General features: G+C 40.8%; 1 protein-coding gene across 4 annotated transcripts in view; it reads right to left on the bottom strand.

Moving 5' to 3' along the window:
* Positions 1-215: 215 nt before the first annotated feature.
* Positions 216-16627, bottom strand: part of arhgap10 (Rho GTPase activating protein 10) — a 60502-nt gene continuing 44090 nt past the window's right edge. Inside the window, exons 20-23 of one of the 4 annotated variants that reach the window (XM_049571229.1) lie at positions 12814-12973; positions 5692-5793; positions 4166-4257; positions 217-1839 (exon numbers count right to left, since the gene is read on the bottom strand). In XM_049571229.1, coding sequence (XP_049427186.1) covers positions 1751-1839; positions 4166-4257; positions 5692-5793; positions 12814-12973 — 443 coding nt within the window. In that variant the 3' untranslated portion in view covers positions 217-1750. Of the gene's footprint in view, positions 1840-4165; positions 4258-5691; positions 5794-12813; positions 12980-16627 lie in introns of all 4 variants that reach the window. The other 3 variants (XM_049571227.1, XM_049571231.1, XM_049571230.1) reach the window with 3 other exon arrangements.

Below are 16627 nucleotides of genomic sequence, written 5' to 3'. Positions count from 1 at the left end.
TACAAATTTGACAGTTATTATATCTCTCAGTCAACAAAATGTGCCCATAAAAGCGGCTGCAGTGCTTTCCTTAATTTTCTTGCGTCCCTGGAGTTGATATTTCAGTCTAATTTTGGAAAACAAATGTCTCGCTGTCTAATGCGTTTAATGGAACTACTGTACATAAAATCAGTGCCTGGAATAAGATTGTTTGACTATTAAATAAATGCTTTGATAAGACTTCAATCTGTTTTAAATTAGCATTAACCACATTTATTTCATCCAAGAATACATAATACAGTAAAGAACGAAAAAAAAAAATCTTTATTTGTTTAACATTGATCAAGAGGATACCCAAAGGTATATAAAAATGAAAGAAGACAAGGCCCTTTACAAACATCATAAATCAATGTCTTAAATTAGCGCAACTGAAAACACAGTCTGCTGAACCAAAGCTCTCAGAGAAATTAAAGTGTCATGTTGAACAGCTGAGGGATGAATTGTAATAGGACATGTGAACATACTAAAACCAATCCGAGTGAAAACATGTCCATCACTTAACGGAGACCTGTAAAACATACTTGGCACTTAAAACTCTTTCAATGTTTAGGTTATATACACTGACTGGATGTAAAACTTTGAAATACTGCATATTGTGGTGTTACTGATGATAAAACGGATTTCCAATCACTGAAGATAAAATAAAGCTCAACTTAAAATTTCAACTTTGTGGGAGTGTCTCATTTCTATACTCAGAAAACGAACTGAGCAACGTTAAAAATAAGCTTAAAAACAAACAACAAACAGAACGTTTAACAGGAAAAACACTTGGTTTCAATCGCTATCTGTTTAAAGTTACCTCTGTCTGACTCTGTCTGACGCTAGTGTTAAACACGAGAGGCTCCTCGGTCATCAAAGAGGCGTTTTGCTGTGTTTCTGTAAAGGAGTGCACCAAGAACAAGACAGTACAGAGTGTAGTTAAAATTCAAAAGTCATGCAATCAATGAATGTGCCAATTAAATAAAATAAAATTACAATAGCGATGTGCCTCATTTTGAATATCCAAAATTTTTTTTTAAAGGACAAGAAATGCAAAAACATTTTAAAAGTGAAAGCAGTAACACTCATTTTCACACATACCCGTACATACATCTACACTAGGTGTTCTGACGGTTAAGGCACGGTAAGTACAGTATCTTTAATCTTTTTTAAAAGCTGAAAACAAACTATGCATCATTGTCAAGAGGATCTAAAGCTGCTGGATTTGGTGCAAAATGTCTGAACGAAAACTGGTAGCAGTGACTTGAGTGCTGACGTTCATCCTTGTGGTTTCGGAGGATGGTTCTGTGACTTGGGGAGCTCATGGATACCATGTATAACTGGAGGAGAGCGTGAGGCGTTGGATAGAAAGACACACATTCTCTGGTGCTGCTACAAAGTTACCTGGATGTTTAGAGGCTACAGCATCTCTGTACACAGCAGAATATTGTAAGTGCAAACCCATTCTGTGATGCTGAAATCCATGTGTATACTCGACCAAAGTAAAATCAAAGAAACATTTCTTGCACATGCATCACAAAATTGCCTAAAAATGCACATACTTGTGTATCAACAATGTTCCACCAGTAATAACATATTGTCACTTGCTTGAGAGAATTCAGGGGTTTGGATAAAAAAGGCTCTATGGTGGAGAGTGGAGGCACATGCATCTCCGCATATTTTTTCCTGGTGGAGGTCATAGCTTGTCCATAAATATTTTCCATTCGGGGGGCTACAGCATCTCCACATAGTTTTCAGGGATGAGGCCCCTCTTTCCCTCCAGCTCCCCCTCCAGCCATCCTGGCTCTCTCGACTGGGTCACTGCAGGAAGAGGACACAACGTCACCGGGGGAGGGGTACAACAGCACAGGGAGGGTGAGGGTGGGGGACAGACAGAGGACACAGAGCCTCCGTTGAGTATAGAGCGCGTGTATGGTGCATATGTCAGAGCAAACAGAGCGCAGGTCTGCAGAGGATACAGTGATTACGAGGTTACACTAAACTCCACTGTGAGTCATTTTTATCTCTACTGTACATCTCAAGTCTGTTTTTGGATCCCATTTTTCTAGAATTTCACCATGAGCTTAACCTCAGCAGCAAAGCGGAGCTCTCGCAAACCGTTTAGTTATGACAGATGTGTCAAGGCACAGAACATTTCTGTGGCATGCCTTCTCAAAATCCTCCCAGGATTCATGATTTGCCAACAAAGTGAGCCAATTTAAAATTTTGAGTGCATTCGCAAGTCAGCTATTGCATGGATATATTGTCAGTTAGAACTTGTGAGGCAAAATCAAGACATAAACTAATTCAATGCTTCTTTTTTTTTTTTCGTGTAACATGTCACAGGACACAAAGAAATGTGTTTACCGAGATTGTATTGTGTGTTAATTAAATACAAAATGAACAAGGAACTTAAAAGCCGAGTCTTTTATACAGGTGTAATCAAAAGAGTTGACCCGCCACTAAAATTCAAAGCGGGATTCAAACGTGCTTTTACTCCTAAATTGACTGACAGGTCCTAATAGAAGGGCAACCACAACAAAACAACTCATTGTGCATTATTAATGTTTTCTGACGTTGTTAAAGGTGTTTAAACATCAGCTCGTCCTCATCAAACTGAGAGACAGCTGATAAACAAACAACCCCACTCCTATCCAAGCACAATAACATCAATTGTTTTTACTGCTATTTTTAGGGGTTTTATCGTCAGATGTAGATTATATATTTCATTCTTTAGTCAACACATAATAAAGCTAATGCATGTCCTTAAATGGAAGGACAACCTCTGTCAACATTCACTGCACTTTTCTAATAAGTACAATTAAGAACCTTATCTGTTTTGTTGTAGTTATGTCCACGTTAACACTGACGATGTCATATAGAAATTGTTTTATGACACAGTTAAACCAAACCAAGCCAACAATTATTACAGACTGCACCTTTAAGAAAAGGAAACATAGACATATGATGATTTATTTTTCTTTAGACAAACTGTATGTACAGTGTTTGCTCAAGCATTCAGACCTCTTGACCTTTTGCACATTTGTTATGCACATAGCTCAGGCCAAAAAAAAAAAAAAAAAGGCAAATACATTTAGAAATAACTGAACAGTGCAGCAAAATATGCAAAATGTCAAGGGTCCTCTAGATACTGCAGATGTTTAGTTAAGGAGAGCCTCATCGTATAATATTTATGTTGCATGGCTGTCTCTTCATTTGAAGCCTGTTCACGAGATGACGGAAAGACAGACTATGAGCAAAACTATACTGAAACCTTCCAAATTCTGCATGTGGAAGTGAAGATTTAAGTTGAGATCATTCAGTCATACTTTCACTAAGCAAAACTTCAAAATTAAAATTCAGATAAAGAGAATGGCCTCTGGAACATAACCTAATTTAGCTTTGAAAATTAATTTTATGTTTATTATTATTCAGATAATATGAGTTGGAAATCGACTTTCTAGTAAATTACATTTTGCCATTGTAGGCATTTATCCTGGCATGAACTCTTTCAACCAACAATCAAATATTGATGTTTTAATGTGCAAGCAACATAACAAGAAATATGGTATGTAGAGTAGATAGAGGTTAAGGCGAGGTTTCAGTTTGTCTTATCCTTATTCATTAATGAAAGTTGTCAGATTTTGACATTTAGATTCTAATTTTTGATCATTAGACCTTTGATGGATCACATTGGTTATATCTGCAGGACAGTGGAGGCTAACAATGTCAAAAAAGATGTGATCTCACCTTTTAAGCAGGAAAAAAAAACAAAAACAAGAAAGTGCAAAGCACTGTGGGATCTTATCAAAGACATCCCCACATTTCTCAGTTAAAACCATAGCATATCTATAGTATCTGTGTCTAACCAAAAAAGGCAAAAAAAAACAAAAACAAAAAAAAAAAACAACTACAAAATCCTCATTTCCTCTGAGAGTGATTAAAGCTCAGTCGAGCCTCTTCCAGACACACTGAAGAGCAAATCTGTGTCTCCTGCCCCCCTCCCTCGCCCTCCCTCCCCGTTCTCCTTCTCCTCGTCTCATCTCTCTGTTCGATTGAAGATCAGATTGGGTGTTCGGTTTTCCTCCAAATCCAATATGCCAGGGCTGGTTCTGAGTGAGCGACTGGTGTAGGCGATAACACTTACCGGCGTTGAATATTGCGCCGACCTGGAAGGAGAGCTCAGAGTCGTGCTCAGCCTCACATGGGTACACTGCCTTGGCTTTCCTGCTGGTGACACTGAAAAATGAAGGCAATCAGTGAGCTGGCGGAGCTTTGGGGAGGATTACCGCACAGTTCAATCTGGGCCCGAGGCCTGCTTGTTCATTCACTCACTAGCCTGAAACAGCAGAAATGGGCCAGGCTGGAATATAAGCAAAAGTACTAAGAGAGAATCCGGGCTGCTACACACTCTTGTCTTGCCCTATCTCCAGTCTAGACAGACTAGCGTGTGAGTCAAAACAGACCCACGTGCACCCGTGTACATGCACAAACACAATGAGATGCAGCGCTGTTTGTAGCAGGTTTTGTGCAGCTGAAAAGGCAAGCACACACCAGGTCCGCACAGCAGACAACCATCTATGGTGAGATAATTAAAAAGTGGCGGGGGGATTCTAAAGTAGGTTTGCACACAAACAGAGGTAGAATAGAAATCTCTCTCCACGGTGCTTCAGCTTTTAAATCCACATTTGTGAGCTTAGAAGCTGCATTTTAAATCAGTTTGATGTAAAAGAGCGCCGTCAAAGAAGCCATATTCATCGCTCTGAAAACGTTAGTAAAAAGGCGTATTTATGCCATTGCGCTTCGGAAAACATAAAAAACGTTTTCCACAGAAAGGTTGTTTTGCCCACCATTGCAAACCGCTATCTCAAATGCCAGCAACATTACCATGTAGAAATTGTGCCTTCAACACACGATGCCCTGATAAATATTTCATATTCTTTCTGCCGAGCAGCAACAATGTAGGATGAGAGAGGAGAAAGAAGATATACAAACTGAAAAAAAAAGTTTGTGGTCACAGAGTTGTCAATACAACAATGTTCAGCCGAGTTTCTGAATTCAGAATCGGAAGAATGCACTCTCGTGGAACCGCATTTGGAAAAAATGAGGATTTGTATTTCTATGAAAGTAACATTAATGGATTGCCCACAGAATGACCGAGCTGTTTACAATTTCCTCGGTAACATCTGAAAGCACTGAAAATGAATTCATCATTTAGTCTCAAGCAAGCAGAGCAATAGATCAGTGTAATGGGCAGCCTGAATACGCGGTCCCATCCGCTTCGCTCAGATACCTGTGTGTGTATCTGGGGCTCGACTGAAAGGGGAGAAGGTTGCTGCCCCTGCTACAGGCAATACTTGTGTTGCATTAAGAGAAAGTCAGGGAAAATATTGATGTGCAAGACCGCAAGTAGATGTTAGACGAGTGAGGGAGTTGGTGATTCTGTTGAGTGAACATGCAAGATAAGACGAGCAAGCGAGTAATGGAGCAAGTGAGGGAAAACTGAGAGAGTGAAAGAATCCCAGAGTGTGACATTTAGCCAATATGTGAGTGTGAAAATGACTAAACGAAACAGAGATAAAGAGAGGGGAAAAAAGTAGTCAACTGCAATTATTAAATCCAGTTGGGAGGAAAATAGGCAAATAGTTGAAAGAGAGGGAGACACTGTCTCACCTCTCCTCTGGCTTGTCTTTTTCAGAGGCAGCGGTGGTGGAAGCAGGTTGGCTTTCTCCTGAGGCTCCAGTGCTGGACCAGGAGGCTCCTGCTGTGGGGGCCCTGCAGATTAAAAAAAAAAAAAAAAAAAACCTTATTCACCACAGATCCTATGGTGCTGTATATTGACTGAAAACACAGCATATTTGCCCTGAACTGACTGTAGCATGCGTTTTCCCCTCAACTACCACCATGTCTTTTTGATAGAAAACTGAAGAAAACACACAGAAGGCAGCAAGAAGGTGGCCCTCATGTTAAAAAATGCTGAAACTGTTGGATTTTTAGCAAAGCGGAGAAGGTGAGATGTTTGCCACGACAAACAGATGCAGCATTGTCAAGTGTTAGATTGTTTAGTATTGGTAGCAACTACTGAAAGTGGTGGTATCAGAGCAACAGGTAAGCTAAATTGAGCAACCTGTTGTTATGGAGACAAGGTGAGAATACATTTCTACACCAATCCAGCACTTGTGAGAGTGGGAATTCAAAACAAAAATTGCACCGGGGTGTAGCGAGGTTTGCGAGTGGCAGATTTCGACACCATCCACAACCATAATTTTAACTAGCTGACTCCAGATGTCACGAGAAGACTGTCAAGTTAAGAAATTACACAATCGGAGATGAAGATAAATGAAATCACTGCAAACTTAGGTCAAGTAGAGTCGTGAGAAAACATCAACGTGTAGCATAGAAATGATAGTTTGATGATATATCACACATCAAACTTGACAAAAAAGGAATGACTATTCCATTTTATTTCACTCTGCTATGCAGCAGCTATACGCAGAGAGACTCGCACTTTGAATTCTCATGTGTGCAGGCTGTACATTCATTCCAATAACAAGGACAACAGGCTTCCATAAATCAAATAATCCATTCCACTCCATCTGCCAAAAAGCCCCTTCGAGAGGACTGACTCTCGACAGTGGTCCTATATTAATCTGAAAGGTAGTCATCAAGAGCAACTTTGATTTATTTATCTGTAGGTCTAAAATTGAAACTCAAACACAGACATATATTCGACCTTCACAATTTTGAGACTTCTTGTGCTGCATAACGCAAGCAAACTAGGAACATCATTGTAAGATTAACTGACTCAACCCTAACCTGTCAGCCTGTCTAAAGTAAACAGGCCAGACTAACAGCAACTTCTCAGGCGAAATAATTGGGATTGACTGTATCTGTGAAACGCCAACAGGGTGGATTCAGAATGAGGGATGCAAACAATCATGAATTAAACATAACGTCTGAATTCAGGAGGAATATTCATACACGGGCCAGTTGTTTGCTTTTGTGTTCTGAGAACAACCAGAAGTCAAATTGTAATTCAAACCTGAGAGTGAACCCCATTGATAAAATAATTATACTTCTGAATGTAAAGTAATATTAATACATTAAAGCACCAAATGATGGAATATCTTTTGGAAAAATGGTCTTCATGTTCCAGATATTTGTAGAATCTATGCCAGTGTGTTGAAGCTGATCAGAAGGTTTATGGTGGCCCACTTTATGCTGCTTTTTCCTTTAATTTGTCACCCATACATGCACCTTCAGTTCCTACAGGAATGTTTTTAACTTCTGTATGTGTTAAGTCAAACAATAACACTCCCACACTATCACCATAAGCTTTATCTTTTACAGTTGTAGCTGTGCTTTACACTGGCTGCTGTTAAGGGCCAACGAGTCTATGGTCGACCTACAGGATGGAGGTAGGGGTCCTGGTAAAGGCAGAGTAGAGCAGAGGAGAGCAGGAGTCTAAGCCAGGCATCCCTCTGTGTTCCATGCCTGCCCCAGGGCCAGTGCTAATACAGTACATAATGAGCAAATTGCTCCTAGCTGCCGCTCCCATAGAGACGTTAATAAAGGCAATTAGAGGGAGCAGCTGGGGAGGGGCTGGAGGTTGAGAGGATGTTGTGAATAGTGGTTACGTTGGCACTGGTGGAAGGGAGAGAGTGAGACGGCCTTAAGGGGGGAACATGGTAGGGGATCTTGTGTGGACATAGGTGAGCACTCAGCACCGGGCTCATGCTTTCATTCCCTCCTCTGCATCGCTTTCTCCCTCCATTTCTTCCCCTGCCTCGCTCTCAGTGCGCTTGTCCATCCCCAGCGGTGGCTGTTCCGTTCGGGTCTGGCCTGACTGTGGGTGATTTATAGCTCTGCAGCAGTGTGGGGCCACTGTGGTGCTCAGCTGCTCCACATCAGCATGGGGGGATAGTGCGCTGCAGTGCAGCAAATCCACTCATTAACCTGGGCCCAGGCACAACCACTGTCTGCCTGGGTCACAGCCAAAAGAAGGGAGAGCAGAGGAGCACCAACATTTCACCCACCTGCAGGTGAACCCACTCAGGTACACACAAAACACCTGAATGCCATAAAATCAAATGCATGCACGCACATAAAGAAAAGTTAACATATCTCGCTGCTTTTTTCCAGTTGAAAGAGGATTATACAGATCTGTGAAGATCTTTTAAATAAACAGATATCTAAATAATTATAGAATAAACAGTTGGGGGAAATCAGTGAATGCCACATGGCTGCCCTAGAAACTTGTTAAATGTACCAGAGGTAAATGGATTCATCCCAAAATTGCTTTCACAATTATAGCTAAGCCAAACCGAGGGAAATCGTTTGCCATTTCTCTTCAACAAAAATAGCATCAAGCTTTGAATTGCTCATCCGTTGTTTTCACCCATCACAGGCCTAGCTAAGCTTCTTCTGTAAACATGATTAAATACAGTAAATGGGGAAAATTCACTGTATGTGAGGCCCGCATGAAAATCCCTCTCGAGATGCTGGTTTGGGTGTAACAAGTTTATTAGTGACAAGTTTAAGTATATCATGTTGTGAGGAATTTTATAGGCATATCCTGTATATCATAATATGCAAGGGAATTGACATAAATATACATAAAAAAGCATCAAATTCCAAAGTGAGCTGCAACTGAAGGTTTCTTAGTTTATTATCTTAACAATTGGGGTTATCGCCGATTATCACACACTGCCAGGTTAGTAGCACAGTGAAATTCATCAACAAGAGTGGACTGCTGTTTCTCATTACTGCAGGAATTTCACCCTCCAGCATCCAGGCCTTGTTGATCCTGGCGTGAAGCTAACACGGGGATGATCAGGGCTATCAACGGTCTTTCTATTAAAGGAAGAAGGGCAGTGGTAGGATTTAATAGTGTTTCTAGTAGAAAGTGGGATCAAACCTACAGCCAAACTGCCCGCCCAGCCACCGCCAGTTTGGGTGGGCAGGAAATAAGCTCTGATCCACCATTTTATGATCCGCAGCTGTCTGCCAGCGAGAAGCATAGAGGGCTGGAGGTAGGGCAGGGGGAGAGGAAGGCAAAGTGGCCAAAAAATGTAACCTCATTGGGCAGGACTTGAGGCAACAGTACCACTGGGAGAAGCTGTGACTGAATTTAGGGAGAAGAGGAGAAATGAGGCAAGACATCGAAAATGACAGAGATGATAAATCATGCCACAGTCCACATAGAGTCATTGCATGATATAGTGAGTCAGGATGCATTTGTGTATGACCAGGCAGATTTCGCTGCAGCCATCCTGCAGGAAACCAACTAAAATGTGCTGTTTTCCAGGTGCACTTCTGAGCACACCAGAGTGCAGATAATACATTTCTGAGAGTGGCTGGAAGTAATCTAACAGTTACCTTCCCCACTGCTCCTTTTGGCGAGGACTGAAGCCGAATCCCTGGGTTCCAGGCCAGAGAGGTGCTGTGCTAACAGGTCTCCACCATCTCACATGCTAAGATTTATGAGCGAACAAAGCCAGGGCGACACCCTGTGACATATGGCGCAAGTCTTCATAAAGGGACAGGGGCTGCGGCTATAAGGGTAAACAAGATGAATATCTCCCCAATGTCAATACGATTTACACGGCCAACGCACGGCCACCTGTCTCCCAAACAAATAAGAGCTGAGATTTACGACCTCCTCCTGGTTGCTCCTTCCGTCCTCCAACATGATGCCACATATGTGGGAAAGTGCAAAAAAAAACCCGCAGGGGAAAAAAGAAAAAAAAAAAAAAAAAAAAGGAGTTGGTTACATAAGTAAAATACTGTGGAGCCTTGTCTATCTAATCCTGCAACTTAGAGAAATCGCTTGATACACACATGCCTACACACGCAGGTGGGCACATACCCACAGAGGTCAAAGTGAGAAAGGAATCACATTGTCCTCTGTCAAGTTGTGAGGTGGATTTGTTTTTTATTTTACAGCTCTTTTCAGCTGATGGAGAAGGAGAAGGGGACAGTGAATGAGGAAAAAGTCTATTTCAAGGTGAATCTGTAGACATGACACAGCAGAGAGTCTAACATCTGCAGCATAACCCAATAATTCATCTCTCACATCAGCATTCAAGACAAGCCATGGGCTGGAAACAACAAAAAGGACCAAGGACTTAGTAGAGAGAGTGAGGACAGAAAGGAGAAGCCAGAAAGAGGCAGAGCACCAAACTGTTGAAGCATTTTCCATCCAGTACATTAATTCCACTATCGATTAATCTATTGTCTCATTCTGTATCAACTCGAAAGGATTCAAGAATTGAGATGCTTATAGCTGCAATTCTGAGTCAATTCACAATGTTCAAAAATCGATTCTTGTTTGTTAATAATAGTTTCTCTTTGCTAAATACTCTTTATCAGGGTGGAAGACATGGAACTGTGCCGCAACCACACAGTGCAGCGCTGTGTAACTGCTGTGATGCTATACAGGAGTAAAAATTTATTCAACCAGTCATTCTACAATGAGGGCAAGATGCATTTCCGATTTAATAATCTCCCGGGGAAGAGGGAACAAGATTTAAGAGAGACTATTTTCAGGCTTTTATTCGTGTGTGCTGATTGTTATTGTAGGGAGAATTTACTCAACATTTTATTCTGCTGCAACAGGAAACATAACAAACTAACTAGCAGTTCAGGTCATCATTAAAGTTACCAAAAATCTCAATCAAATTCCCTCCTAACACAAATTAGATTGCCAGTAACACTCTGAGCATTACTACTGTCACTCATATAATCACAATAACGATGATTATGCCATCACAGAATGTAACCACATAAAAACTAATGATCCCCACAATAAAGAAATGGCTTCATACTGCAGTTGTACTTTGCCTGTGTAGTGAAAGTGCTCTTGCTTGAAGTCACAGCTGTGTGTAGCTTAGTTCCAAACCTATGAGCCTCCGCCCACATCTTCAATATGTTCAGTGACTCATGTAGCGAATGAATGAATTGAAATGAAATGTCTGATTATCAGGCTAAAAACCAGCTAATTACAACATGCTCGGACGAAACACTAGTGACCATGCACGTCAGTGTGATATCAATGATCTGATGGAGTTAAGGACTCTAAACACAAAGCAGTAATTTAGCCTCTAAACAACATTAAAGGTACACTATGCAGGATTGCTAGTTACTGTCTGCTCATCAGCAAAAGCTAAAAACGTCGGATTCACTCTCGTTTGGTATTTTGTCTTGCTCGATTTGCATATATGCAGCACTGTGTCTCTAGGATGCCTGCTGCTCATGGTCTGGCACCTAGTCGCTAACTTTTTATACAGCCTTGACCTCGCCTGAGTGCAGGGGTACACGCCCATGAATGTTTTAAGCACATAAAAGAGGGCAGAGTCGCACACTTTTAGTGAGTCACAAGTAGGGTTAGGTACTGAAACCCTATACAACCAGAACCGACCTGACTGAATCACACCGCAGATTTTGGTGCCTCATTTCGGTTCCAGATTGTGTGCATGGCAAGTGTGTGGCGAGACAGAAGGAGAGAGTGCGTGTGTGTGAGAGTGATGCTTAACAGTGACGCTGCAGCAACTAAAGCAGATACTATGAGGTTAAATACATGAATGAGGAATGTGTGTGCAGTTTGTCAGTGAATAAATGCTATAACTCCTCAAGACTCAAGCCAAGTTCCTTGTGTCTTGCCACCTGCTGATTAAAGTGAATGGGATTAGCCCCGAAGTTAGCGAGAGGTTAGCTCCCATTGGAACCTGACCAAACTTACTTGAGGTGGACTGTTAAGGTGGACCAGCTATTCTCACTGTGGTGACAATGTCAGCTGCTCATAAACAGATAATGGAGAAATGTCTGGCTGCTGAGTCTCTCCTGAGTTAGTGGGACAAATCTGGACCACAACTCAGAATTTATTTTGCTGTTATTAGTACTGTGGCAGATAGGCGGTATGGTGGTGCAGTGGTTAGCCTTGTCAGCTCACAGCAAGAGGGTTCCTGGTTCAACAATTGGGTGGGAGAGGCCTTCTGTGCGGAGTTTTCATGTTTTCCCTGTGTCAGTCTGGGTTTTTCCGGGTACTCCAGCTTCCTCCCACAGTCCAAAGACATGTACATCAGGTTAACTGGTGACACTAAATTGTCCGTAGGTGTGAATGTGAGCGTGATTGGTTGTCTGTCTCTATGTGTCAGCCCTGTGATAGTCTGGCGACCTGTCCAGTGTGTACCCTGCCTCCCGGCCCGGTCAGCTGGGATAGGCTCCAGACCCCCAGTGACCCCCAACAAAATAAACAGATACGGAAAATAAATGAATGAATAACTGTAATGGTTAATTAGTGTCAAATTATTGTAGTTGGGTTAGGTTTTTATGTATTATGTGAATGTGTCGTGAATTTGTTAAAAGTGTTTTATATTCATTCATATTTATGTATTTTAGTATACTTTCAACTGTTGAGAGGTAATAAATAAAAATTCACATCGACCTTTGTTTTGCACTTCATTTTGAAAACAAGTATCAGTTCAGGCACCGGTACCATTTTAAAAGTATTGTTTAAGCACTGGTGTCAGAAAAAACCCAAATGAAACCCAACCCTTGTCATAAGTGATGATTGAGAGGGATAACTTCTGTATGAGTCTATACATTTTGTTAGGAAAATCCTGCACAGTATATCTTTAACTGTGGATACTGTGAAAATATTTCATTCCAATATTTCCATTCCATTTGCAATCCATGAATCTAAACCATACCAATTCATTCATGGCTCTACTCTGCTCACAATCAATAGTTGCACAGTCACATATTGATCTAGGACTTCAATAGTGAACCACTCACCTGGAGTTGCTGCCTGAGCTGAGGGTGGCACTAAGTGGGACATGCTCGCTCTTCTCTGTTGGCACCTCTGAAGCCGAGGCTGACGATGACTGGGATGATACAGACTCATTGCTGCCCATTGATGTCTCATCTGTAGCTAGACTGGAACTATCTCCCACTGCTGACACTTAGAAGAAAGCAAACAAACAAACAAACAAACAAAAAAGCATTTGTTTTAATTACTTACATCATTTGATTAAGTTTATTCTACAGTAGGAGATTCAGCCTATTCCAGTGTACTGATGATAGCTTGCCTGATAAAACAGCTGAATAATTTATCAATACATAAGGCAATGCTGCATCAACAGGGGATTTTATGAATCAAACTGCTGTCAAAACAGGCGAGACTTACAACCAAGTTTGTATTGTTCATAATAATACACTTCTGCAGTCATAGACAGGAACCTAAGAAACACTGGGGAGATCCAAGCTCTTTTATTTCAATTTTACTGTCAAGTAAAGATCCTGCTTTTGGGAGATGGAAGAGGCACGGAAGCAACTGCTGTTAATGTTAAAAAAATATATAGTTTGTTTGGACCATTTCTCCTTCCTTTTTTTTCCCAGCAAACACATATCAAAGTAAAACTGAACTGGTGCTGAGCTTATGGCCTAATCATTACCATATCTAATCACAGTATTTTTACATTCTGGGTGGACCATGTATGCAACCACGACATCACTGGTCTTATGTATTGTATAATTCGCTTGTTGTGTTTTGTTTACCCTGCAATATCAACCCTAATGGAATTAAACTCATTCATTTACTTCTACATAATTTCCCTCTTACCTGTAGTGCCATTTGTCAGCCGGGTGTTGGAGATAACAGCCATAGAAATGTCTACCTTCTCTTGAATATAATGGAGCTAGATGCACTCAAGATAATCCACAGACCTTGTTGTGAGCAATTTCATATAGGAACTCGTTTCTTTCTACCAAACTACAACCGCCAACCATATGACTGCACAGAAATTGCATCTACTCAAGGACAAGAGTCGCCTGCTTGTGACAGTGCGAGATGGAAACATTAATGACGATATCTAAGAGCAGGCAGACATCTGTACAGACGATATCTCCAACACTATGTAATTACCACCAAAACTATCTCGACTGATAAACAGCACCACAGGTGAGAGGGAAAACAATTTTATTTGGGGGTGAACTGTCCCTTTAATAATCATTTAACATGGAATATTTACAGATGTAACATGAGATGAGAAAGACATTAACAGCTTTAATGTCTGTATTTCACTTTGCTCTGTGAATTTCTTGGTTTTATGTCCTTTTGTCAGGGACTTTGTACTGTAGCTCTTGCTGGAAATGTCACATCTTTTTCTTGATAGTTATATAATAAAAACGTAGCTAATAACAATGTGAACACATAGCGAAACGGGTTGCTTATAGTGATGAAACTACAGAAAACTATCACCCAAATCTAAAGCTCCCCTCAGCATTAAGCTTTATAGTGACTTTTAGCTCATTGTTATCTGTCCAGCTCAGATTTTTTCTGTTTCGGTTCATTTTTTTTGGCTGCAGCTGGCAACTGTTCAATGACAACGCTCTAAAAATCCCCTGTGTTCACTACCTGCTCAGCACCAAAGAGCAGACAGATGACTAGCTGGTGAACACAGTGGAGCATGCAGCAACTGAAGAGCCAGATACTACTCTCAGAAGTTGGTAGAGACCACAATCAGAGCCAGAAACATGACTACAAATGAATAATAATGTTGATCCGTAACTGCTGAATGTGTGAATTAGCTACTATTTGCCAACAAGCTCGTCATATCAATTTATAAGTGTGCTCTTGTTTCTGCTGCACCCAGTTAGCCAAAAACAAAAACCAGATATTGCAGGTTCAAGCAAACCCATAACAAATAAACAACTGTTCTGAAAACCTTAACTAAAAGTCATAATGTGTCTGCATTGTTCTCCTACACTGTACTTACTGTAAGGCTCCCTAAAACAAACTCCAATTAATGCATGGTATGTTGTCTTGTCTGCAGGTACATTAGACACATGCAGCATCACAGGTAGACCCACAGGTGCACATAAACACTCTTCTCTAGCCCATTTCATCATTTTAAAATTTGCTTTCACCCGCTGAACGCGGAGACAACAAAGTTTAAAACCATTATGTAGGACTCATATAAAAGACACAAAGGTTAAAAAAGGATTACGCCTTTCATCCCTGATATTAAACTACCCCATGCTAAAAGCTGCCATGAGGGAGGTAAAGAGAGGCAATCTGGTAAGCAGATTTGGATTCCTTTTGTAATGGCGGGGAAGGGATTTGACTGGCCCTGGATCAGAAATTGCTAAAGTTAGATCGTTTGGGGTCACAAGGCCCCCATCATGACCCCCCATTTCATTAGAGGAAACGAAAGTTTATTTTAGGCATTTTATAGAAAAACAAAAAAGCAAGGGCACACAAAGTCAGAGATGCAAATCTCTCCACATAGTAACACAGAGATGAGGTGACTGAGTTCAGTGTGTCATCTGTAGACACTGCTATGGTTCAAAGTGGTCACTAGGGAACAGACAAGCTAATCCTCAGTGAGTGACTGAGTGAGTGAGCCCGGCAGGAATCAAGGGTTCACTCAGTCGCCAGTTTATTAGGTACAACTAGCTAAAACTACACTAATGCAGTCTAATGCAGCAGCCATGCAGCAAATCCGACCTTTATGAGGTTATAATGTTCAGTCTTTTAAAACTTTGTTGGAGAGGCGTTGATTCAAATTTATGATCATCTTGGAAGATGCAGTTTGAGGTGCTGTGAACTGTCTTGTGTTATACAGAGAGGTGTTTGTTATTTAGCACCCTCTCATTGATACAAATGAGGTGTACCTAATAAAACTGGCAACTGAGTGTGTTTTGTTAATCAGCGCACAAAAACTCCTTAGTTGTGATCTAAACTTCAAAACTTGTTAATGCAGATTGCCAATTCATATCCTTGATTTACCCTAAATTTGTGCTTTGATATACTTTGAGTATGAAAGCCCTGAGAGGCGAGTGAGAAATAGAAACCTCTGGTGATACATTTTCTAAGTCTGATCTCCGCTTATTAACTTAGAATGGGCGTAATGAAAAGTTTTGCCAGAATAATCTTTCTACGTTTCTTGATGCTTTTTTTCACCTGTGAAAAAGTTTTGTTAGGTGATTTTTTTCGAGTGTTTGCTGTTGTAATACTCACTCTGGCCACAAGACGCTACCCCATTTTCTACATGCGACTAAAATCATAAATGTTTCCTTCCAGGTGAGATTTAAATTTTCCGCACTCTCTAAACACAAGGTACGCGTGTTGCGCGTTAGCAAGTTATGTAACATAACTGTCATGTCTGTCTTTTGGCTAGAAATGCATTTTAATTGGCACTAATTTCCATTAGTGTTAGCTATATTAACGTTGCTGTACAGAAAACATGAAAACAGCTTCTTAACTCTGCAGCTACATCTTGCAGGAAAATAGCATGGACTTGCAGATATAAAAAACTAACAAAGCCACAGATTTCTTTTATCTCTGTAAGAAAAAAAAGAGTTAAGCAAAATACTTGCAGCAATTCTAACTGCAGCTTCCGTATGGACTGAAAATGACAACGGTTAAATGGATATGTCACTTGCTGATTGCTTAAAGCAAAACGAAACAAATCCCCCCCTTTCCGGCAAGATGTGGCTAACAGGAACACAAAGTTGGGATGAAATGATGACGCAAAACAAAATGGCTGACTATCAGGCTAGCATACATATGGATAACAAATCTAATCTTTAATATTTATCCCCCCCC

This window comes from Epinephelus fuscoguttatus, linkage group LG3 (genome assembly GCF_011397635.1).
Source record: "Epinephelus fuscoguttatus linkage group LG3, E.fuscoguttatus.final_Chr_v1".
In the NCBI taxonomy this organism is placed as follows: domain Eukaryota; kingdom Metazoa; phylum Chordata; class Actinopteri; order Perciformes; family Serranidae; genus Epinephelus; species Epinephelus fuscoguttatus.
The sequence above is the reverse complement of the archived record's forward strand: the minus strand, read 5'-3'. Positions and strand labels throughout refer to the sequence as shown.